Below are 27,078 nucleotides of genomic sequence, written 5' to 3'. Positions count from 1 at the left end.
TAAAAAATATCAGCTTATTTATGAAGTGTTTCGGTAATTAAAATATTGCCGTGCAAAATACAGGGAGTAGAGACATTTGTTCAGAATAGGCATCACAGTCAGCCTTCTGTCTTAATAAAGTAACAGGTTTCACTTTCCATGCATAAGTATGTGTAAACTATTTTAAATCAACCTCTATCTAAATTAAAGCTGCAGGGAGCATTCAGATTTCATTTTCTCCACTGTAAATGTGAAATAACAGGACTGGCTGGGGTGCAGTTTCACTCAAATGCAGTTTCACTATGTGTTTGAATAGCCAGGATCACAGCGCTGACCCTAGGGCTACAATGCACAGCTTTACAGTGCATTTTTGGTAGCAAAGTGCATCAGAGAAGGCCACCTCCCTCACAGTGAAGGTCTGTCTTTTAAAACAGCACTAAAACAAAATAGTGGTTGTGTTTTGACAACGGTCGTAACTATTTACAGGAAAAGAGACAGAGCTGTAAATGATGCTATATTACCTGGATCTCCCTAAGCTCTAACTCCAGACCTGGAGCAAATACTATAACTAGGGGCTTTTTCCATTGTAGCTTTTTAAAATACAATATCCATTGTCCATGTAAACATTCAGACATGCAGGCTGATACTTCTTTTTCAAATGCAGAATTCTGATTTGTGACAGCTGCATTGGATCATTAATCATATATTATCTTTATGGGAGCCTTTTTCTAACATATGTTAATTGGCTGTTTTCTGTGACAAATTATGAGCTCTTACTTTGATGAGGTTCAATTGCAATCATGTTGGAGTTGAGTATGTAGAGTTTCCAGCCCCCACCGGCTCCTTAAACCACTACAAACATCTGCACGTCACTGCAGTGCTGAGTAATAGCAGGATTTGGGTGATCTGATCTCTGTACAGAGTTTTTTCCACAGGATATTTTCAGCTCTTTGCACTAAATCTGTTACAGCGTTTGCCGTTTTTAGCAAAAGAGATAAAATTAACATCTTGTATGGGATTATTAGAATACGAGAAATAATTAGCAGTATGGTATATCGAAATCTTTTTTAACATTCAGGCATTTCAGTGTCTAATTAGAAATTCTCTTTCAACTGTTATTGCATGTTAGCATTCAAATTTATTGGTGCCATATAGCATTTCCAGAAGCAGAGATGCTGCCTGCTTTTTGAAGTCAATATTTTTCTTTAATTCTTAAATATAACATTTAAAAGTACTGAAAAAAATTATTTTATTTCCAAAGTGATTGGCATCACTTTAATTTTTTAAATTTTTACTGAAAAAAAGTATTTTTCCCAGTTCAACAGGAAATGTTTCTAATTATGTTTTACATAAACTTGCACATCTTCCTGTTAGTAAAGAAAATTGTGTACTGAAAGTTAGTGTCTTTCTGTCTTTTTTGTATTTAGGGAAAATCATGCTTACATTTGTTCAGTATGTAAATCAGGGAAATGGAGAAAAAAAAATCACCACAATGGAAGCAATGTTGCTGCTTTTTTACTTGGTACTTAGTCTTTTGATAATACTTGTGCACAAAACCTTATTTTATATAATGATTCATTAGAAATACTGAGGCTGAAATTGTGTGCTGTATTTTAATATGTTTTTACTAAAAACTGTACTTAGGGTGAATATGCAGAAAAAAAGATTACATATTTTAATACTGAGAGAGCAGTCTGGTCATAAAACTGTGTCAAACAGTATCAATTACATTGCAATTAATTTAGCAGAACACCACTCAGATCAGCTTTGACCTAAACCAAGTGGCAGTAGATAAATCTGTCCCATTTGTTCTTCAGAGAAAAGATGAGGATTAAGTTTCCAGACAAGTGTTAGAGTTTAGAATAAGAAGAGCCAGATGTGTATGGAAGCTACTTAAGTCTCATGAGAGTGGTTTTAATTCAGCTATTTCCCTGGAGTACCACACAATCAATGAGTTCCAAATCCTGGGGCTACCTGCCTTGCATGAAATCATGGGAACATTTCTTCACAAAACACCACTGAACATGTGTGGAAAAATTAGAGCACAAATTAAAGGCAATAAAGGTTAACCTCAGAAGTTACACAAACATCACATTTCTTTGAATTTCTGAAATGGAGAGATGAAAACCAAGTAGAAATGCTTACAGAAGAGATGTGCTGCTCTAAAGAGGACTGTAAGCAGTGCCAAACTCAGACCATGGATATGTTTCTCTAGTCACCACTCGCTGAAGGCAGTATTTTATGAGTAAGCATTTGTAGGATATAAGCACAGGGAAGAGCATTAAAGTGAGGTGAATGGAGTCAGAGAGGGGTTTCAAACTGATGATTTTGAGTGTGTTATTTCCATTTCAGAATGTCACTGAAAGTAAACTGATGCATTGTAGCTTGGCATTCAGATCTGCTTGCTAAGATGAGCTTAATTGGCTTTAAGAAAATAAAGCAAGGTAAAGGGAGATATACATGTGATAGAGAGGGCTTGGCACTTTATTGGATTTTGAGGCCTATGAGCCATGTGTCTTAATTGGGGCCAGTTGGGATCATTTAATAATTGCTGTCAGAAGATCAAATTTAATTCTCTTTATAAAAAGATCACAGTGGGATAGAGTTAAACAAATTGTCATCTGAGGTTTCATATGAACTAAGCTTTAATTAGGTTGATTAGGATGCTGTAAGAGAGAGAGGGAAACCGGAAATTGATGAATCTGCTGTCTAGCATGTTGGACCTTATATGACAGTACTGTCAAATATCTTTATTTCAAGATGTACATTAGCATAAAGGATGATAGAGCTAAAACAACATGCATATATAAATACACTAGTATACAAGATAATTATAACTTCTGAAATTAGTGATTTTAAATAGAGATATTGATATTTTTATGATCATAATCTTGCCCTTAACATTGCTTTTGCACATTTTTAAAGTTGCTACATTGTCTTCTTTATTTGTTTACATGCTCACTGATTATACCAGATGAGAAGTATAGTATATTGACTGAAAGCACTCAGAATTTCTCTATTGTGAAATAAATATTCCCTGTTCTTAGTTCTCAGAACATTTGCATAAGCAAATCTACAGGTTTCTTATCCCTAGGTTTCCAACAGAGAAACTGAGTAGAAAATGAAGGTGACATGAAATATTTCTGGCAGAAGAGGGAGAAGATCTCAACCATGTCTGCATCCCAACCTTGAATCCAATTCTTTACACTATGCTGCCCGCTACTTTTCCCACAGCTGCCTGTTTCTATAAATATATTTCATCAGAAACCACCTTACATATCAATAGAGCTCGAAAAGTGCCATTTCTGAGAAAACATAATGTGCGTTCAAGGCCACAAAAAGATTTAGCTAATGTATCTTTTTATTGATTATGTTTTTATTTTTCATCATGCTTTTAAGATAATAAACTGAACAGTGCTGGCAATGATCTGTTTAGAAGAACAAAAGCTCATTCAAGATAGAATGGCGACTATTAAGAAAATTCCACTATATTTTTCCTCTGCAAATTAAGAACGTTATATATGTCTATTTTCTTCTGGTATTTGTCAAGGATGTTGACTTTTTACATTGAGTACTGACAAATACAGTGTGTCTTATATATGTAAGAATTAAATAAATCCAGATGCATGTGCTAATGGAGTGGTTACAGCAGAAGTTCAGTAAGCAGGGCGGGAGCCCCTGGTGGTCTAGAGGTTAAGGACGTGGCACCTTCACCGCAGAGGCCCAGGTTCTATTCCTGGTCGGGGCCACTCCCCGGGCAGATGGAGCTCATTAGCCCTGTAAGGCAATCCATCTACGTCCTGAGGACCTCGCTGCCACCGTCCAAGCTCGCTTGGCCCCGGCAAACAAACCTCAGGATTAAAGGGTGGGCTCAGTTCCGCGCACACTGTGTCTCACCTAAAAAATCCAATGCGCAGGCTGGAAGGTGTAAAGACCTTCCCCGGTTCTTCGTTCACGAAGACTGGCCATTACAGTAAGCAGGGCATGATGTTCACTTGTGGCTTTTGTAGTTATAGACGGTGGTAGATACACCTCTGTGGTAAACACCATCCCTTTCAGTAGAAATTTTGCTTTTACAGATCTTGAGGTTAAAGCTGTTAGACTCCAATTCTGTGAAAAATTAGAAGATCAAATCCTTATATGGAAAGTATGAATTAGTTACCTAGCACAGTTTTCGAAAACTGAATGTGAACTATGATGTGGTTGAACAGTGCATTAAAGTAGATGAGGCTATTTATGTCTTTGTAACTAATGCAGAAACAAAGCCTCAGTTCTTTTAGCTCTTTGTCATATCACAGCATAACTCCTCAGTGTGCTGTATACTTTAGATTTCTCCCTTTTCTCTCTTTCTCTCTCTTCATGTGAATATTGTTAACAGAAATATATCTATTGCTTGCCTGTCTGTCCCCCACCAAGGACAGCAATAAATTTGTAGAGTATCCCACTAATCCAGAACAACAGAAAATTTCTTCTTGAGCAGATAGCATAAACCAGTTGTTTCAGGCAATGTTTTTTCTCCCATAATTTTTAACATTTTTTTTTTTACATAGCAAATTCCATGCTACCTTTCTTTTCTTGTAAGCAGCCTTATCTGTTTATGCATTTTTTCTGGGTCCAGACCAGTGGGAATTCAGTTTACATCTTCCAGCATAGAGAGATCCTTCTTATCAAGATGCAAACAGAAGGTAGAAAGTAAATACCTTCAGCAACTGATTTATGGTGTGCTAACACTAACAGATATGGCCACATACTTTATTTCTTGGTAGTCAGAACCTTCCATTTTTCCAACAGATGCTTCCTCCTGAACATGCAGAATTCCAGACATGAGGCACAAGACAATATATGTGCAAGGTTTATGTCCTATCATGTGGCTTGTAAAAGATATCAAATCTTTGTAATCATGCTACTTTGCTATACTGCCACTGTACTTTTCTTTTTTTCCTTTTTTTTAGAGCAGATCTATTCTGAATTAATGTGTTTCTATTTAAAAAGTGTGTATTTTATATGTTTAAAAGCAGCAACCTGTCCTAATTTATGAGCTTTGCCATTAGAAAGGACACATATTGCACAGAGGTGATTCCTCACCCCTCTGCAGTGAAATGCAGGTACTATCTTTTTTTTTTTTTTTTATTAGCCTTATTATGTACCTGACATACTTTCATCTCCTTTTGTCCTTGGGAAAAAAAAATTAAGCATTAACGATGTAGATTTTCAGCTGTCATGGTCATTGGGAAGATTGATATATTTCCCTTGCCTTCTTTTTTTTTTTCTCCTTCTACTTCCTTCTCCTCATTTTAAGCCTGCAGCTGTCTCTGGGCAAGCAGTTGAGTTCAGGGACTGTCATAGTTTTTATATCATATTGATCATGTTAGCATTCACACAAAATGAATAAACTGTTTGCAGCTCAGCAGCTCTCCACAATGTTGTGCAGTCTACATTTGAGAAGAACTATATTTAATTCTTGACATTTCTGAGAAGATCAGGAATTAAAACAAAAAGTGTGTTTCTAGAACTGAGTATACAAAAAAAAAAAAATCTCTGTATCTAATAATTCCCCTTTAAGAAATAAAATACCAGATGAAGGATGTATGGATGTGAGGTTACATTAGAAAGCTAATAAGGGTATTTACATGTGAATGTTATGTGTTTAGGTCTATGGTGTAGGAAAACCAACATTTTATTCCTGGGATAATATAGTTGTAGCTGAGATGGTCTAACACCATATATAAGAGATGATTTCTAGATATAGTTAATATATTTAATTTCCAGCTCCTGTAACTGAAATAAAAGGATGAGTTTGAGGTACATTGAGCAACAGAATTGTACACCATAAAAACAATTTATTTTTTCCACGTTGGTTAGTCTACATGAGGTACTAACTCTGCTTATAAAGCGAGTCTGACTTCTTCTCCATTACTAGTGGTCAATCTATTCTCATGTTTGTATTACTAAAAAAGAGGAGCTACATAGAAATCCATACCATTCTCTACATTTTAGGTGATGTCTGCCTGAGATTGATTCCGTCTTTGGTGAGTCAGTGACGGGCTTAGGTGACTGGTTGCATCATACAATATCTAATAGTGGAAAATAAATAAATAAATACCTGAGTCATTATAATCAAATTTTTCAAACCTGAATAGGTATTATCTTATTATTTGAGGAATTTCCATGGCTCAGGGACACCTGCATGAATCTTCTCATTTTTAATTACTTAATTTTTCTGATAGGAAGTTGAACGACATTAAAGGACAAGCTTAAGAGACTTTGTCCCTTTTAGGCATTTTGAATTGAGCCAAAATCAGAGTTGTTGGCATTAGGGCAGGGAAACTGATAATTGACTCAAATATTTCCATAATACTTTTTGTTTACAAAGTTTTATTATATCTCTAAATGCAGCAAGATGTCTGTTATCAGGTATTAATGTTTGAATTCCCTATCCCATCAGCCATTATTCCAAAGCCTGTTAATTTTTGTTCCAAGCTCTACTCTTTGTATTTTCTATAACTGAGCTCTCTCCCAATATCTCAAAATTTTCACCTTCTCCTTATCAACACAAATCACAAACTCCTAAAAGATCATTCTTTTCTATATTTTTTCAAGTATTCAGGACTATAGGAGCACAGAAGTTATGCTTACCAGCAATAATCCTATTCCTTTTATCTCCTTCATCTTCCATCCATTACTCAAATTTATCTTAAAATGTCAACACCATGGGCCACACTTCCCATTCAGTAAAAATGTTTTACCACCTTAACATGTTTATACAGTTTTCCTGCCAGGATATTTCCCATCACTAACCTGAAATGGTTTTACTTTCATTCAAGCCTTATCTTGACAATTTTTGTCACTTACTTTGGTTATATTGGAAAGATTCCTGTTATTAACCCCTTCACAATATTTCTATGGAATCTGTTCTCTGGTAGAGGTATATATTTTCTTTTAATGAGGGACTTATTCACATCTCAGTTTTTGTTAATTTCTACACCTATGTTCCCAGTTTTAAGGTATCTTCATCCTCAATTGTTTCCCTATTCTACTTCCTTAAATGATCCCTCCTAATTTTCAGCTTAGTGTTTGAACCAAGTACACTACTCACTCATTTATTTGGTCAGTAGTTTAAAGACAGGTTGGTTTGTCCTGTTTATCCATACCACAAAAATTCTGTTTCTAAAAGCTTTCTCCTTTCTGTAAAAACTTCCTGAAATGATTAATTTGCAAATGTTCAAGACATCCATTTTCAAAATATGTTTATGAGGTTTCTACAATCCAAGTCTTTTTTCCTCCTCACAGGGATGAAGTAGTGGTGCAGCACAAACCTGGAATAGGAGAACTCAGCTGCATTGCTAAAAACAGATAGGCATGATTACAGTACCCTTTGAGTGAGAAAAGGTAGGATCCTGGGTCAGAGAGTATAAAATTTCTCTGGAGCTTGTTGGATGAAGACGAAGGACACCAGGTCTGTGTAGATATCAATAAGTCCACCTGTTTATCCAAAATTTAATTCTCTTCTCCATCTGCTCCATCTATTGCTTCCAGACTCATCACTGACCATAGTACAGACACTGCTCCAGCTCCTTTGTCTAAGTGCATGTACCCAGCTTCCTTGCATTTCTTCAATTCATCAAATTTTAAGCAGAAAGTATTCAAAAATCCGGTACAAAAGGATCCTTCTGAGAATCAATCCATACTTTTTTCAGTAGAGGACAATCTAAAATTGTCTGCTACTGATACCAGCATTGCCAAGCACTTTTGCCCAAGTTCAGACTATGATTTGATATTTGCAGTACCTAGCTTCTTCCAATAATACCTGGAATTATCCCCTGATTCCTGAAAGCCATTTTGGGATTTAAGTTCCTCACTAAAGACACTGCACTGTCACTGCAGAGACCCGGGTTCGATTCCTGGTCGGGGCCCCTCCCCGGGCAGATGGAGCTCATTAGCCCTGTAAGGCAATCCATCTACGTCCTGAGGACCTCGCTGCCACCGTCCAAGCGTGCTTGGCCCCGGCAGATGAACCTCAGGATTAAAGGGTGGGCTCAGTTCCGCGCACACTGTGTCTCACCTAAAAAATCCAATGCGCAGGCTGGAAGGTGTAAAGACCTTCCCCGGTTCTTCGTTCGCGAAGACTGGCCATTACAGACTTCCTCACATACATGCATTAGTAACAAATCTGTACATCTAGGTCTAACCACCATCAGAGGCTACTTTCAGGTGATGCAATGACTCAATTCTAGAGATCCTAGACTTTTTCTGTAATAAGCCAACACTGTGTAAAATCCTTTGTATTTGTGTATAAGGCGGCTTCCAAACTGTAAGCACACTTGCATGCCTGGTATGCAAGATGTCTTTAAATACAGGTAGACCCAGATCAGAGTAGCTCTAAGACACCTTTTCAACTCACAAGGTGCTAAATCTTACCCAGTTGACTACTGAACTGCTTCCTCTTCTCCAGCTCAGTAAATGACAGACTGAATTTGTAAAACCTTTCCTGATATTCATTACACATCTATTAACTATAATGAAAACCAATCAAATTATTATCTCAAAACTGTCAAGTCTCCTAGCTGGATTTGCAGAGGTCCAATTTCCCTACTCCATTTTCAGACAGGTTCCCATTCCTAGGTACTGTCTCCATTTCAAACTAATTAGGGGATTCAGTTTTCAGTTCTTTATTTTTTTCCCTTTTATTGTCAGCTTGTCTAATGGAATAAACTTCTGTGCTTGAGACAGTTTCTGAAGAATGTAATGGATCTTATTCCATATATATTGGTCAGACTCCCATTATGTCTATCTAGCTGCTACAGCATGAACCAAATCATAAACCTATGAACTTTTTCTCCAAACTATTTACTTTCCATTTTTTTCTTCTGGGTGATAGTAGACATGGGAATACCACCTACTAATCATTGTAGTTTAAAACCGACTCTTCACGAATACATATTTTATAACAGCATTTCACTTAAAGGTTTTCCTTAAAATATGCATTTTATTTTCCTTAAAGTATGCATTCTTTGCTTTACAAATCAAATATTCTTCTTCGTCATGGCCATCTTCTTCAAAAATGTTTTAACTTAACCAAGTTTTCGTTTCTTCATCAAGCATAGCAGGCACGTATCTTACTGGGGTGGAGGCAATCAGTTTTCATCTAGATTGCTGTTGGTTTCTTCTTCTTTTGGTGCACAGCTGCAAGGAATGACTCACTATCTGTGGCAAATTCCACAATCACTTGGAAGGCCTTTGGCCTCCTGACATGGTTTTTGTCAGGTTTGGTATAACATGCATGTAATATTCAGAAAATCCTCCTTTCACTGTGCTGGGTAGATGCCTCTCAACTGGAAAGTAAGATAAAATCACTCCTTTCTTTTTCATGTGGACTGAGAGGTGGCTACAGACTGGGTATTCAGTGTATTGATAACTCAGTCTCTTAAAACTCAGGGTATGTGACATAGTGAAGTTGGGTTACTGTTAGGAAGTGCCATCTTCTCCACTATGTCGGCAATGATGCTTAGTTAGCCCAAAAAACTTTTCAGAGGAACTTTGCAAAACAAGAGCAAGTGAAACACTTCCACTCACATTGCACAAGTTCTTGCTCTGTGAGATAACTTGGTACTATTTTTGACCTACAAGCTACAACGACCACAGTTATCTGAAGCATTCTTACAACTAGTCTTCAGAACTTAAAACTGAAAAAAAAAAAATCATAATGCTAGAAATTCTCATGATACTTCCAAGGCATACAAATAATGGTATTGATTACAAGTCAGTAACTTGGCTGCAAGAGGAATTTTCTGTGCTTCATGGCTATATTTTCATTGTATTGGGAATATGGTAAAATATAAACATGAAAAGTAAATAAAGTATAACTCTGGAAGTTCAGACTTAAACACATTCTTCTATCCTTTACGCATGAACACATTAACTAAAAACTGGACTATCAGTTGAAATAATCTTACAAATCCAGCAGATGCTTTCAAAATCAGTAGCAAATTTAGTGAAATATGAATTTGAGTCAAATGATTCTAGTTTTCTCTAAAGCCTTTAACTAACAACTTACATATAGGGAATGATTTTTCAATTAGCAAGTTTATGAACATTTTTCTCCTGCCTTGGTGGAGAACTTGAACTATTCTCCATTATAAATTAAATTCATACCATAAGGCAAGAATGAGGTTAGATAACTGAAAAGATGAATAAGTTTTGGTAGTTAAAGGTTAGAAATATTTTCCTCATGTACAGGCTTTTCTTGGTTTGACTTACTGTCTCTCTAGTAGGCTTTAGTACTTCATTTGTTGCAATATATCCATTATGGCTTAAATGTTTCATTTATATTTCCTATAGCAAAATGCATGATTCTCGAGAGTTAAATTTAGTAGATTAAAATTAACTCCCTTCCAGTCTTTTCCTATGGCAGCCTGTCCATACGATCGAAACACATAAGTGTAGGTTATGTTTCATTTCTAAATCTGAGTGTTGTGGACAGATGTTTGAAAGCTTAAGATGACTCAGATTCATTTGCTGCATGGCTATCTGCCTGGATAACCATACTGTAGATCATGCCACTGCTGCTTTACTGATGTATTGCCATGATGATGACACAACATATATAATTTTATCATAACCTTTCTGGTAATGGTCCAAACTGTCTTTTGTAATGACCATGCAGCCAAACTACCATGTGAATGTGAAGAACCACTTCTATCTTTAATGTCAACTGATCTCAGTCAGATAACATGATAGATTATCATTATTTTCACCCTTTTCTGCATTTCCTGAAACTATATCCAGCTCAAGGTGACAGACCCAAAATGAGTGATATCTTCAATTGCTACAGTATGCTCTGTTTTTTTTCTTCGCTATGTAGCTGTCTTTGTCTGTGTGTGGAACACAGTCAACCAGGGTTTTTACAGAAAACATTTGACTGACCATTTTATTTGAATATGAATTCCCCACTGTCAATTTGTGTTGCAGTTTTTGCAGCTAATTTTTCATCAGAAAAGTAGCCGATGTGTTTTACTTAGTTTATTCACATTTTTTATTTAGACAATTATTCAAAACTCATTTGAGAAAACAGGCTTGCATAAAAAGATTTCATACACCTTAAAACTTACTTTTCTAACATCAAGAAAAGAATGGTGAGAGAAGAGGGACAGCTTTTTTTTTTTTCTTCTTCCTTATATCAGGATAATTTAAAAAATTTTTTTTCTGGGTTTTAACCTAGGTACTCCATTCAAAATGCAAGCTGCTTAATGGAACAGGGACATCTTTATGGCAAGTTTGTTTCTTTTGTAAAGCAACCATGAAAATGTTACACTCTAGCACATTTTAACTTTGTTTTTCTCTGTGTGCCTTCTTGTTTATAAATTAAATACTTTTCCTGTCTTGTTTTGATACTTCTTCTTGCCCCTGGTGTAATTGCTCAAAGGACTCTGTCTGGGGTTTGCAGCAGAGCAGATTCAGACAGTTCTGCTTGGAGAAGGAAGTGGAGAGTTTTGGTTCCCATTTTGCACTTCTGGAACAGTTTAGGGAAGGAAGCACCTTTACACCTTTTATTGTTCGTGGTTACTGACATCATATCCTTCCCTGACCGCTCTGTGCGTGTTTCCTGCCATTCTGTCAAGATTCTTCTGTGTTGCAGAGCAGGGATAGTGGGTGTGCATGTGTGTGTGTATGTGTGTGTGTCTGTATGTCTATGTGTGAGTGTTCAAGAGGCAAGACCAGTCAAGTGATCTGCTGCATTTGTCGATTAGCTCTTTGCCCTTCTCAAGGCTCAGATCAATCTTCTGTCAGCTACCACTGCCTTTGCCAAATCATTTAGTGAACAGAAGCCCGCCAAAAATGAAGTTCCTCTTTTTGTAAGCAGTCTGTTTTATTTTTTTTTTTATTGTTTGGCTTTGCAAAAAGAAAAAATGCAGATGACTATAACACAATAGCGTCTAACACAGTGTTTCTTTAAATGCAATTTGTTTGCATGTAACCTTATCATTAAGTTGGAAGGTTTCTTTTATGTGGAGGTACGTCAACAAAGTGCTTTTTAAATTCTCTTGGATGGTGAAAGCCTGCAGTGCTATTTGAATTTTGTAGTACATTCAACTTTTCTAGTCAATGTGCTTTATTAGTGTTAGGGAAATAATTTATCAGTTAAGAGGAACTTTAAATACTTAATAGTGCAATTTTTAACCTGGCAAGAACTTTCAAAAGGTGTTAAGAACACTGGTGAAGACCTAAAGCAGCCATGGCAAGTTTTTTGGTCTCCAGCGGTCTTGACATTCTGTTTGACTTGGAAATTACCAGCCTGTGAATGTTATAGCCCTTGCATAAGATGTCTTGATTTACGTATCTGAATCTCATTGATTAGGAATTAATTCAACTGTTTGTTTAGCATATGTGCTAATTCAATAAATAGAACTATACATGAAAGCATAGTAAGAATAGCACTTGAAGCACTGTCTTGATGGATATATGTGTGTGTGTGTAAAATAATAAGACAGATGTAGGGAATACCAAAATCTTCCCAAATTTTCTCTAGTAGTGGTAAGAATAGCAGAAATTATTTTTTTAAAGGTAATAAATTTGCTACAACAATTGAAAGCTTATATTTGACATTAGAGAAGTAAGCAAAAAGCAAATGGAAGATTTTTTTCATCCATGCAAGAAAACAACCCATGGCCTGTTGAAACAAATTTATGTTTCTTTGCAAATTGTGTGGTTTATACATATGACCTAACACAATTTGTCTTCTCCTTCTGGTTCTCTCAGGTTGCATAATAATTAACAATTAAATCATCCTTTCTCCCTTTCAACTTTATTTTGCTGCACGTCTCTTTTTTCCACCTAAAATAAAGCTAATGTAATAAAGCAGTGAAGAACAAAATTCTGCTCATCAAGTGTTGTGTGAATTGCTTTAGGATAATTTTGTGTGGATCACAGGAATTTTAAATGTTGTGACGTTAAACTGCTTATAAAAGTTTTTGTTGTTTAAAAACTGGTCTTAAATGTGGAACTGATAAGTGTATGGGAGGGATTCAACGCATTGCTCCTCTACTATGATTTCTGTGCTTCCTGATAAGATTTTTCTCAGCATTAAGTAATTTTTTTTTCTGAACTCACTGAGCATGAGCATCTTGATCTGCAGAGCAGCTCATCCTCACTAACCACTCACCACTGCGCTAATCTGTCTACCATGACCTTCCACCTTGCAGTGAATAGGAGCTTAGGCAGACATAGTGCTGTAAACCAATAGTGCCACTGGCTTCAGCTGAGTGAAAAGAGAGGAAGTTGTTCCATATGCATTTGCTGTGGATTAGCGTATGGGCTTACTGTCACAGAGAAAGCCTGTTAGACTCCTTTGAGTCCTGCATATGCATGGGAAACACCATTCTAACTTGCTCTTTTTGTTGGAGGTAAGACTATAGGAAAAACAGGAAATAAGCCCAGTCTAAGGAAATTTAAAACTGTTTCTAAAAATAAACTGAGTTTGTTTGTCAATGCTGAATATCAGATAAGATGGTCTCCTAGCTTTGTTGGGGAAAAAAGTTTTAAAACTACGTTTGATCAATTTATTTCATATTTTTGGAATTTATTTTGAACTTTTTTTGTTGCAAATATGATCAAATGTGCCTTTTTGAGTAGTCAGAAGTTGCTGTTTTAAAATACAAAGAAGAGCAGCAAAAAAATATTTTTGACCCACACTTTATTATATTATCAATATGAATTGACCCATGTTCCATGTTCTGCATTATGTTAATGATATATAAATATGCCTAGAAAATAATATAAAAAGGCATGCATGTGCAGAAAAGTAATAACTACTATACTTGAAAATTTGTTTTGCCCAACAGATTAATTACATCATAGTGGCTAGTTAAAAAACTCGGACTGTTTATTTGTTACTTTTTTTTTTCTTAGAGTCATAAAACATGAGCAGCTTAAAATTGATGTATGTGAAGAAAATCAAGTATCAACTAAACATCAGGAGAGAGGTTTAGCTTTTCTACCTCAGTGGCTTTGAATCAGAGCCAAATAATGGAATAAATGGCCAAGACATCGGCTTAGTGCTACGTAACATATTGTGAGAATTTATCAGATTGGCTGGCGGACTACCAGCTTAGAATAAATAAGGAAACACCAGCTCCTGTTTTAATATTACCAAATTTTCATTTCCAAGACAATATTTCTAATACTCTATGACACTATCATAAAAATGTTAAAAAACATTTAAATTAGTATTATTCATATTTTTTTCCTCTTCTGTATTTCAAAGGACTCTGTATTGTTTTGTTCAAAATACGTAAACCTAAAAATATTGTAAACTATGATTATAAAGGGGGAAAAAAAATGTATTTTACCATATACTAGACTAACTCATTTCTGTATTTTCTTCTATTTCCATTGAGTCTTTTACTGCTAAAAGCACTTTGGATATGATAGAAATTAGCTGTCCTTAGCTCAGTGAGAGAGCTAGTATTGTAAAGATCAGTGCATTACTAAAACAGTGAAAATATTTTTCAGAACATTCTTAAATTATCATCTGTCTCTATTATTCCATTTTTAAAAGGAAAGATGTGTTTGCTGATTATAAATCCTCCATCAGAACATTTTAGAACTTACACTAAGATGAGATGAAATGAGGGGAAAATGCACTAGTGTTTTCTTCAAGTGTCTTGAGTAATACTTTCATTAATCCATATTCTTAAAGAATAAGGTTACAAATTTTGGATTTAAAGTAGCTGACATGCCTTATATATCAAGTAACACTTTAATAAAGGTCCATCGTATTTGCATAATGAGGGACATTATCATCTCTGCTGTCAAAACACAAGATTGTTTTCCCTTCTGAAATGAATTAGCTGGCCTACTTTGCATACATAGGTACAGAAAGGTTCATTAACTCTCTGATTTAGGTAATTTTTCATATTAGATCTGTGAGTGATATTTAAAATTAGAGGCACTTAATTCTGTTAAAATTTTCACAATGTGTATTTCAGCCCTTTTCTTCACTTCTTGTTATATTGGTGGTTTGGGTTTTTTTTTTAAAAAAAGCCTTTGAATTAAATTATTATTTCTCCATGCATTACTTATTTTATAGGTGCAGTAAGTTTTTATTATAATTTACTTTTGCAATAAATTATAATATGGGTGCTTGAGCAGCTCCATGGTAACTTTCATCTGGTTATCCATTTCATAATAACATTTGATTTCCTTTCTGTGTTTAGCAGGAACGGATGCAGGGGACTGTGAACTGAGTAGTGCAAGTGCTGAAGAAGGAGGTTTGTTTTGAGGAAACAGGAAAGAGGAAGAAAAGAGAAGGGAAAAATACGTAATTTTAAGGAAGAAGGCGAGAAAAAAAAACGGGGACTATGGGGAGAAAAAAGATTCAGATTACAAGGATTATGGATGAACGTAACAGACAGGTGAGTTGCAAACATACTGCATTTGAACATCCTCTTATATTTATAAGGTGGCATTATCAAAAGTGATGAAAAGTTGATCATTTTGTGTGCCTATGCATATACCTAAATATATGTATATATATACACAATGTATCTAAGGCTATCAAAGAAAAAATACTTTTATAAATGATCAGAAACCTCACAGAGTGTGTTTTCAAGTTTAGTAACATGCATAGTTAGGAATTTATTACTTCAGGCCTTGATTCTACAAAGTCTGATATTTATGCTCTACTTTGGGCCCCCTCCATGCTTGCTTTGACTTTCAGTCTGGAATATACATTGTTAAGCACATCTGTGAGTTGTTATACAATACAGACTTTTTGTACTGTGTTTTGTGAACTGTTATGAGTTATTATAATATGAGGACTTGCATTTAAATCCAGAGATCCCAACTATTTATGTTTCTACACCTTTGCAGTGTTTTTATTTTTACCTCCCTCATATAAAAAAATTATACCAATTCATAAAAAAATCTCATATTTTCCTGTCTGAATTTTAAAAATAATTTGGGTAACCTCACATATTCTAAAACCCACATAGAATAATATTAGCATGTTGTAATTATGAAGTCAAGTGACCATCTCTGATGCTAGGTCCAGCAGGACTGGATAACTAATTATTACCTTTGCTTTACATAAAATGGCTGAGTCGCTGTAACATATTATCAACACTATCTCTGCTACTTAAATTACGGCCATAAATTAGAGAATCTGCTTTCCTGTTTTCACAAAAATAAAATTCAGCAATTGAAATTTTTAAATAAAATCAGTGAAAAGCTGCTGCTGTTTACATTTGATGTAAATGGATAGATGTTTTGTTGAAGCTGGAGATTCACAATTGTGAGAAACTCTCTATATAATTATTTGACACAATGACTAATGTTCTTCATACACCTGGCTGCCATATAGGAATATTCAGTAGCTGATTTTAAGAACTTGATACTTAATATAGTGGTTCTGTTCATTTGATGTATAAATTTCTTTGTATATTCAGGTTGTTTTTTTTAGACACTTGGAGGATTTTATAAAGCCATAAAAAACTCAGCCTAGGCATAACAACAAATTATAGTCTCTAAACATGCTTTCCAAGATTTTTTTAAATTTTATAGTATTATTAGTCACTTGTGTTCTGCATGGGAGAAAATCATATATAAAAGCAAAATGATACATTTTGTGTTTTCCCTAAAGATTACCTGTTCCTGTGGGACAAGTCAAAAAGCAATAATTCTAGCCATATAAAACTATCACCATGTTTATTTTAATTGGCTGATAGCTTGGAGTTTCAATTGGATTTGAAATATTGAATTGAATTTATCATTAAATGTTAAATCACTAGCTGTTTGAAACTTGCCCACACTACCCTGTCTTCTTTTTGAAGGGAACCTGAAATATTTTGTAAATGGTACTACAAAGTTTTTCCATTAGTAACATTAGTTCATACAACAGCTTCAGTGTCAACTTGCATTCTTACATACAGCATTTACAGAGACCTTAGCCCCAGTTTTGCCAGAGATATCTTACTAAAGATAATTTACATTTTAAAAGGAAGACAGCTAGTCTTTCAAGTCATGCAGAGTAGAATTTCAAGAAGTCCATCACCAGCTTTCAGAACTAATAATTATGAATAAAACTGTAACACTAGAGAAATAAAAACTGTAGTGATAGTGCAGAAAATGTTTATCTGCTAGCATTTCACAGATTCATAGAATTATAGAATGGTTTGGATTGGAAGGGACCCTAAAGATCTTGTAGTTACAACCCCTCTGCCATGGACAGGGACAACTTCCACTAGACCAGGTTGCTCAAAACCCCATCTAGCCTGACCTTGAACACCTCGAGGGATAGGACATCCAGCTTCTCCGGGCAAGCTGTTCCAGTGCCTCACAATCATCACAATAAACATTTTCTTCCTAATATTTGATGTAAACCTATTCTCTTTTAATTTGAGTCCATTTACCCTTGTCCTGTCACTCCATGCTCTTCTAAACAGTCCCTCTCCATCTTTTTTGTAAGCTCCCTTCAGGTACTGAAAAGCTGTACTTAGGTCACCCCAAGCCTTCTGTTTTCCAGGTTGAATCAAATTCAATATTTGCTAATATCTATGATGTTGATCAGCCACTGTGAGGCTAGATTTACATTATGCTCCACATAGTAAGACTGGCTTGATTTTCTTTCTTATTTCTACTAATATATTGTATGATAATTTTAAAAAGTGCTTTACTGGTTTTATCCTCTTTGCATTTAGTGCCATGATTTAGAGCTCAGTGAAGCCAATGAAAATATTTCCATTGATTCACTTGGACTGTCGGATCAGGCTTTTTAATTGTGACGATATATAAATATGTGATTAAATACAACTGGATTTTCAATAATAAATGATTGATCTTTTAACCATTTGTATGAGATGTGCTCTTTCACAAGCCCTCACTGGTTCTTAAAATATAATGAATCCCATGAAGTATTGCTGCTTCAGCATAGCAGCATCAGTTTATTTGTTTTCTAACTTGAACACTTCCAGTAATCTTCAAAGATTAATTTGCTTATATTCATATATTGTCTTTTTATTTTATTGTAATAACATACACAGAAAAAAGATTAAAAGCTTGCACTGGAAAGAAAAAAAAGATTAAAATTTTTCAATTAATACAACTAAGATACCAGCTCAAGCAGTTACACAAAGCCTATTTGTAGCTCCATTTATAGGTGGAGAATTTTTCTTTCTAGCTCATGAAAACATGTTTGCAAGAATGGTAGCAAATCAGTAGACTTGAAGCTGCCTTAGTGTTGCTTATATTCAAATACAGTGTGGTTTCACAACACAAAGTTTGTTAGATGGGAATATGATATACCTGGATGGTGCATCCTCAGCTGTTCTGAAGCACGTAAATTCTCTCCAGGACAGCACATGCAGGGAAAAGTATGTGGAACACATATCAAATTAACAGATACGGCAATAGTTTAACAGTGCAAAGGTGAATCTTTTTGGAAAGCAGAATTTTTGAAAAAGGGTTTCAGTTGTTACCAAGACCTGGGGAAGGTGGCTTCTGTCCTTGCTTTTCCACTCACTTGCCTAGTGTCCTGGCTAGCTATCTACAACAATCATTAAATTGTGTACTTATTCTGTCAGTACTGTTTTCTTCCACACTACTTTCTGCTACAGTAGGAGACTCCCCTGCTATTCAGTGTGGTTGTATGACTGGACTGGGAAGGACAAAAATAGTGCTGCTCTCTCTTCAGGAGGATTTCTTCTGAGCAAGTCTAGTTGGTTGGATTTACGTACTTTAGTGGCCATACTGGTAATAAATGTAAGTCGAAACTGTTCCAAGTCAGATATCTGGCTGCAAATCTCACAGAAATGTGCAGTATGGGGATACAATCTGCACTTTTCCAAAAACTATTTGAAACTTTGATGTTTTGGGAAAGTTGAAGGGAAACTACTGCAACATAGTCATTAGAGAACCAGTCCTTTTACCCTGGCCTTCATAAGAGCTCTGTCATTTACTTCAGTGATTGTAGAATTCAGGCTTTTAACCAGGAGGAGCCATTAATTAAATGTTGTTTCATGTGGGCTGCAAGTTGGCTGTATTTTTCTAGCCCTCATAATTACCCTGTGGTGGCAAGGGTGGCAAGAATGTTTGAATCTTCTGTAAGTGATCACAAATATGCTTTGGTTGTGAAAGTTTAGAAAAGCTAATCTGAAACATTCCCTTTCACTCTACTTTTTGCGACAGGTAAAAGGAGTATGAATAATTGCCAGAGCTAGAGGAAATGTGTATTTATTTGTGTAGTTTAATTACCACCTTGATATTAAATGGGAATGAAAACTCTCAAGAGAATACTGTTATAAGCAGCCAATGTGACTAGAAGATTTATTTTTATTTTTGTGACACTGGATAATAAAGTCTTCATAAATGTGAAATAAACCCCTAGTAATATTGTTCAGGCTCATGAGATTGTGTTAGCCTTGTCAACAGCCCATTCAAGCAGACTATGACTGCTTTGATGGTATTAATTACACCACCAATAGGATCAATAGCCAAAACTATTAGTGTTGACATCTGATGGTAGAAGTTCCTGATTGCTACAAGTTCTTTCTGCAGAAATTTCAATCAAGCAGTTTGGAGAATGCTTCTGTGAAGACTTCTAGGTTGGTTAAAAAAAAAAAAATAGTAAAGTCATTTGGAAAAATGTGTGAACTTCATTTTCCTTTGGTTTATTATTTGAAAGGAATAATATAGCTACTTTTATTATGGTCAACAAATGAAGAAAAAATTGCATTCATCTGTCTCAGAAAAGAACCTGTATTTTTTCTGGTTTTAATCTGTTAATTAATTCTGGTTTTAATTTTAATTAATTCTGGTTTTTAAAGTTCGTAATATTTTGTTGTTTTAATGAGAGCTTTTCATGGTTCTACTTTAGGCTGGGATTATCTGAAACCCTCTTTGCAGCCATCCAGACAGGGCTGTCCAAGCCTAAATAAAAAGTTGTAATGACGTAAATGATATTGTATTACTGTTAAACAAGGTCATTAACAAAATATCTCATTAAATCCATGGTCTGTGAGCTAAATCCAGAGGTACATTGACCCAGGAATGAGGACATATTGACTCGATAATATTCTGGAAAACCCTCTTGCTTTTAATACCCCTTTTTTTCCAGTTAGTATTAAGAAATATGAGGTCTCACTACTTTTTGTCCCTCTGATCATCTTGCTCAATAATTCTGCACTTTTTTCGTTTTTGTGAAAGTTCACAATTAAAACTGAATTGACTTGACTAATTATTCTACACACCATTCAAAACACTTCTTTGAATTTTGTAATGAGCAGTTGGGACCTTGTTATTAAATGCCATAGGAATTGTGCACTTTAAGGTGCCTAAACAGTGGTACACCCTTTTTCAAGTATTGTGGCTGTGCAATTCAGTGGGGTATAACAGTAAGTATAAACACTTGCTGTTTAACTTTTTCATGTACAGACTTTTTACCACTCTGTAAAGCTCTAAACCAAGACTTTCTGAAGTTATCGGCTCAATAGAGAACAAATCAAAGCACAGAAGTAAAGTGAGGTTATGGTGCAGTGGAAGAATATCCTAGAGGGAAATGACCATTTGGAGGAAGACCTATATTTGTTCTACTGACTTCGATACCTAATGCTTCTAGTTTCAAATTAATTTCAGCCCTATGTATCTATTTATATCTGTGTTTCAGTTCTATTTGAAAGGAAAGGGTAAGAGACTATCGACTAAATCAGAAGCTCCCCTACAGAAAGAGTGAAGAACCTTGAGTATTACTGCTAACGTGAGGGCAAGTTAGATAGAAAACTTTTTTTCCAGCTATTTCCTTATATTTTCAGTGTTACCTCATGGGGTGTCTTAATTTTATCCAATATATGACTTTTTTTTTTCCTCCCAGGCAAATGTTATCATATGAAAGCACAACTATTTGACTATACAACTAAGCATAATTTTTTTCAGTGAACCTTTGTCTTAAACATCACATGCTTTTTATCTTTCACATATTTTAATTCCTTCCCTTGCTTATATTAAATTGCACAGAGACATATGCTTGGAATGTAACATTAAGGTTAGGCCTTGGCCCTGGTTTTCACAGGTAAAGTTATGTTTCTGTAAGCAAAGAATTACACCTTGGGTTTTCATGACTCCGAATTTGTAGTGATCTGTACAATTCTGGCAGCACTTTTCACGTTAAGCCAGACTATCTGAGAAGTAAAGTTTTAAAAGAGCTGCTGAACTGAATTGTGAATTTCTAGAATGCATTACAGTTAAGGTTAAATGTGCTTGTACTATAAATGTATGTTCTGAGCATAATTTACATTGAATTAGCATAAGGTAAATATTTAGGTCAAATTACTTTTAATTTGAAGTGTGAGCAAGAAGGCTAAGTGAGTGCAGTGGTGAATGAGACATCTGCCAGCATAGCAGAGCTGAAAAATAGTGCAGACACAGGCACTGCCTTGCTGTCTTGCAAGGAATGGTTTGGAAAGCCCTGGGGAAGAAAGAACTGGAGGTGGGAAGCAGAACCGAAGCCATTGTGGAGAGGAAGAAGTTACACTCTTCCTGTTATGACAGGAAATGCAGACAAATGTGCTTCCTGACCATTTGCTCAGCAGGGAATGAAATATTCTTTGACCTTTACCTTATGAACATTTTAGCAGCACAGAACTAGTAAACATGTTTTTTAAAATAAACATCTATTAGTACCTGCCAGAATTGGTGATACAAAAAAAAAAAAAAAAAAAAAAAAAAAAAAAAAAAAAAAAAAAAAAAAAAAAAAAAAAAAAAAAAAAAAAAAAGTCAGATTTCTTATATATTGTGTTAGCTACTGAGTTTTTGAGACTATGTTTTTTGACTAAAATATGTACGTATCTGTAGATCTGTATATAATGAACTTAATCTTATCTCTCTGATTGTTTTTAGATCTAAATTTGGAAGTCAAAATGAGAAGTATATTGATACTGGCTAACCTACTAATTTCTGACTTGCTGTATCATCTGTTAATTAAGACATTTTTTCGATTATCCCTGCTCTCTTTTCTTAGAGGGGAAAAACTCATAAGAGAGATCCACCATCATGTATTGGATTTGGGCAGACTCAATAGTATCACTATTTTAAGTATTTCATCTACTATTTATGCACAAAGATTCTAAAAATGTGGTGTAACAAACAAAACCTTCTTTTTTTATGAGTTAATCATGAAAATTTTATTTGTTATGGTTGTAGTTTTAGGGCATCCTCTTAGAATTCCTCTTTGTCTGGGCTATTCAGCAAGTCATAGCTCAATATGCTTGAGGCTTTCCAGGACAATTGTTCTTTTACCAGCATAAATCACTGTTGCCTCATCCCTGTAAGTCATGCTGGAGGGTTGTAAGGACATGGAAGCAGTCTAATGAAGGCCCTTCACTGCTCTTTAAAGGGTCTTCCATTTAGGGGCCAGCTCATGCATAAAGGAAAGTTTGTCTAGAATGAATCCTGCACTGGAACTGTTTCCCAGTCCCATTGAGGGTTATTGTAAAGATTGTTGCAGCCAGACCTCTTCATGTGATAAACAGAGCTAAGCAAAAATCAAATAAGAGGAAAGGAAAGAAAGAACATGACAAGAGCAGTTGCCTTTCCAGTAGTTACCTGGGGCTTCAACAGGACAGGTTTAGGTGCCTGTCAGTGACATTTCAGTGAAGAGCCTCCTTGAATACACATGGCTTTATTTAGAAACATAGCCTCTGTTTGAATTTAGGTAGATTTCTCATGTGGTACCTGGTATTTGTGACATGCATTGTATCTACCATGTCTGCTCTAGTCCCTACATCAGAAATTTAAACATTTGAGATTAAATAAGGACCAATATTTATTGTTTTTCACATATTTAATGCTAGGAAACGTATATGGGAAGGACTATGTGCAAATTCCCTGTTTCTCTCCTTTTCCTATGTCAGCAGCTATATATCTTCATAATCAGAATAGGAAGAAGTAAGGAGAGCACTGATACTTTGACATTCTGGGCTGAATTGCTTGAAAGATCACAGGACTGCTACTTTGAAAACATAAAATGTTAGCACATATGCTGTGACTGTTAATGACAAATATGGAGTGATGTTATCGTTCAGCTTCTCGTAGTATGTGAGATTTTAGAAAAATTACTAGAAGGACCTGAATTAAACCTAAACTAAACCAATCTCAAACAAACTCCCATTAAAAAAAAAAAAAAGACCACATGGTGACTGTTTCTTCACTGATACCCTAAAGTCTATCAAAAGTATTGTTGTTACAAGTTTAAATAAAGACTATTACCAGTGGCCAGTATCACCCACAAAGATATATTTAAATTTCAGCAAATGAGAGAATTTGTACTTGCAACTAAGCAACATTACCTTCTAATTTATATAGTTTAAGTTTAACTTGCTAGCAATTAAAAAAGAAAGTCTACTCTGCTCCCTTTAAATGGAGCATATCACAGTGTGTGATACACACACTTGATTTCAGGTTGTTTGCAGCTCCACTTGCAGATATTGCAATGACTAAGCCATGTGAGAGTTGTTTTCCATGAAACTGAAGAGCCAGAGTTGAAGTGAAAAAACATCCTTTTAAAAATCCTTTTTTGCCAGAGCCTTTTCTTTGGCATATGGGCTTCATCTTTAGTTAGAATTTCATCCAAAATGCATAAAAAGCTCGATTTATATCAAGGAAGTTAAAAGTTGGCTATATCTCCATGAGTTTTTTGTTATCAAGCAGCATCTTGATTAGCTCACAGCATACCAAGTCATCAGAATTAATGTTTCATCATATACAAAAATGCTACAAGCTTTAGAAACTTCTTGGTACTGCCATCCCTGTTAATAGGGCAATTAAATTTAAAATAAGTAGTAAATAAATAAATAAATAAATAAATAAAGCCATAGGTCTAAGACTAATGTAATAGATTAATGGGTTTTCAGTTAATAAGAAGGGATGGACTTAAGTTATTTTTGTAGGTTTCAGAAATAATTGTACTTTCCACGCCCTCCTCCTTTTGCAATACATGTAAAACTATGCATAAAAGCACCTCACACCAGTATTTAGAAATTGTGTCATTGTTTAAAACCCAGCGCTACATGGGCTTATAAAAGGTTTTAAAGATCATCAAATGTTGGCCTTTTATCTGTTCTACTTTCTCTCTCCACTCCATTTTCATTTTTTTCTGATTCTCACACTATTAGAAAATATTATAACTCAAAAAGAGGACTTCCCAAATTGCTCATGCTTCTAAAGAGAAGTAAATTTGTGAGCCACTTAGTGATTTGATTCTTGCTGCTGAAAAAACTTAAATATTAAAGAGATATTGAAATGTAGGCATTTTTTGGATGCTTTTTTTAAAATATGTTGATGGCTTGTCTCATTGTATGTGTGTTTTTCAGTGTCGCTGGTGTTCTTTATGTCAAATGATAAAGCAACATTGTCAGCTGTTATATGATGCTATCAAGACAGAACTTTGAACACAATATATAATAACAAGACTATGTAAACACTTGAATTTTTTGGTACTGTATCTACAGCTTATATTCATGCCGATGTGTGTATCTTGTACGTTCTTAGCACTAAGTCAGTTCAAGTGTAATCGGAGCTTTTTAAGTGTAGGCTGCACGCAGCCTTCCAACTGTACAAAACAGAAGAGACATTTTAAATAATTTATGCTAATTTTTACCACTCAGGGTAACTTGTGCAATACCAGAATATTGTTAACTTAGACAATATTTATTAGATACTTTTAGTGTGGGTGTGTATGGTTAACATAGCAAATGATGAACAAATTCATAGCCAAAAAATTTAAGTAGTAAACATTCTTTTTACTTATATGACTCACAAAAATATTTTAGCATATGGTATATTCATCTTTGATATGTAGCCATGTAGAAGAATAAATCCAAATGGCTTGAAGAGTATTCTTAATCTTTTCTGATGTTACTGACCTGACCTATCACTTTACATTTAAAAATACAAGTTCACCTCTAATATAAACTGGTGTAAAAGCATAATTATAGATAGATAGATAGATAGATAGATAGATAGATAGATAGATAGATAGATAGATAGATAGATAGATAGATAAACCACTATGAGTGACCCATTTAAAAATTAGTATTCCACATCACCACAGGAATAGTAATAGATACAGTATTTTAAATGCATTTATCAGCAGTTAGCAAAAGCATTAGCTGGTAGATTTAGAAAATATTAGAAAAAATCAAGGAATTAAAACCAAATCAAATTCAGAGCAATGAAGATTATATATTAAAGAAAGAGAAAAGAAAGACCTAGCTGATTTATTTTTCTCTTTTTTTATTTTGTTTTCGCTTTCCAAAAAAAGGAACTCTAACCAGCATCATTCTGATGATAAGTATTGTGAAATAAGTATCTGCTCTGCAACAGAGCTGTGTGGTTTTTCTAAATATTTAGGAGCACCTAACAGTAAACACAAACAGTGACTTTAAGGATGTTTCTGTGCTGGGGTGTACTTTGATGGTGAAAAGCTATAACATGCTAAATGCAGAGGTTTCTGCGCAACAGATAACCATATTGTACAGAGACATTCCACCTACAGCACTGAGGTCAAAAAGTTGATTGAAGGGCATGTTAGATGCAGAAAAATATGTTGAATTAGTAAATTTTATTTTCTGCAAGTTTAGTTATTTCTAAAACAAGCATGTATATATATATATGTTTCAACAATTGCATTGCAATTTTCTCTAATCAGAGAAAAGTTTAAAGGGGTATTTTACAGACAAGATTTTTTTTATGGGTTTGCGTTTTGCTTTTTTTTTTTTTAGAATTTGAAGTTTTATTACCTATCTCATTATTCTTTCCAAACATCAAAAGCCATGATAGAAAAATTTAGAAAAAACTAACTATTAATTATGCATACTTGAGACCAGTGCTGTGGAAAGTGTGTTTTTACAATGCTTGAGTAATTGTATTTAATGCCAATCCATCTTTTTTTTAGCAGTACAGTGACAGAGGCTGAAATTATTAAAATTTACAATAAGAGGAATAACATTCACTGTACATTTGGGAGAATAAGAGTTCAGAGTATTGGCACAGTGCCTCATCTTTCTAAGATGGTCTAGCAAATAGGGATTAGCAATACTTAAAAGTCACGTTTTCCATGGCCTGACATGCCAGGATTTTAAGGTAGTCTGGGGTTGCAGTTAGTGTTAACTTGCATTAGGAGTGTGAAAAGATAAAACAGCAGCCATATGAACCATGTACAGATGAATCTTCTTGCCTCAGCATTAAAGTGCAGAGGTGCCACTGCTTATGGATGTGCAAGTAATGGCAGCAACAAGCGCAGAATTTGGCAGACCTATAAACTTGGTCGTGTGCCTGTCCTTGACCTATCGAGTACCTTGACTGCTTGCTAGATTTGATTAATTATACGCTTAGCAAAACTGTATTTTTTTCTTAAAAATCCTGGTAGCTGAAAATTATTAGAGAATAAAATATGGGTAAAGAATCACATAGATTCAATGGAAATTGCCCATATGAAGGAACAGAAAGAGATAAATTCAACCATATAATTAAGTTAAACAGCTCTTGGTAGTTTCTTATTTCGAGTCACATGTCTTACTGGAACTTGTAAGCTAGTGGAGAAAAGAAGAGGGAAAAAATTGTTTGATTTGCAGGTCTTTCATTGTCAAAACAGTCCCCATTGGAAACTATGCTCTTGTACAGAATAATTATATTTTTCATACTGCCCGGGTTTTGCATGATGTTTGGGCATTCACTGGCATTCTGAGAATTTAGAAACACATCCCTATTTTTTTCCTGTATAATATGAACTCTTGTACTAAAAAATGCCAGTTCATATTTCTAAGCATATGAAATGAAATGAAATGAAAAGAAATGAAATAAAATCTGCTATGTGGTTAGAAAAGACCTTTTTTCAAAGGTCTGACCAGCTGACCAGCTCTTGTTTGTTCTTCATTCATGCTTTAAAATTCTCATTTCTCACAGGAATGTTTGAATTTTTAACACTTGATATTTCTTCAAAACTATTTTGAGCGTGTTTATATGAACAATGTATCTTTTACACTACTTAAATTCTGTATAAAATTATTTCTTTGCTTTAAAGAAAGGACTTGAGAGGTTTGAAATCAAAGTCAA

At 34.8% G+C, this 27,078-nt stretch overlaps 1 protein-coding gene across 21 annotated transcripts in view; it reads left to right on the top strand.

The window, feature by feature from the left end:
- Positions 1-27,078, top strand: part of MEF2C (myocyte enhancer factor 2C) — a 136,189-nt gene that overhangs the window by 42,679 nt on the left and 66,432 nt on the right. For 18 of the 21 annotated variants that reach the window (XM_027877753.1, XM_027911693.1, XM_027877799.1 and 15 more), the window contains one exon: positions 15,192-15,389. In XM_027877753.1, the coding sequence (XP_027733554.1) occupies positions 15,336-15,389 (54 nt within the window). In that variant the 5' untranslated portion in view covers positions 15,192-15,335. Of the gene's footprint in view, positions 1-11,726; positions 11,832-15,191; positions 15,390-27,078 lie in introns of all 21 variants that reach the window. The other 3 variants (XM_027877707.1, XM_027877743.1, XM_027877716.1) reach the window with 2 other exon arrangements.

The sequence above is a fragment of the Empidonax traillii genome, unplaced genomic scaffold (assembly GCF_003031625.1).
Source record: "Empidonax traillii isolate 1590-97213 ecotype Southwest subspecies unplaced genomic scaffold, ASM303162v1 scaffold4:size3804566, whole genome shotgun sequence".
NCBI classification, from domain to species: Eukaryota; Metazoa; Chordata; class Aves; order Passeriformes; family Tyrannidae; genus Empidonax; species Empidonax traillii.
Note: the sequence above shows the minus strand (reverse complement) of the source record. Positions and strands in the feature narration are given on the sequence as shown.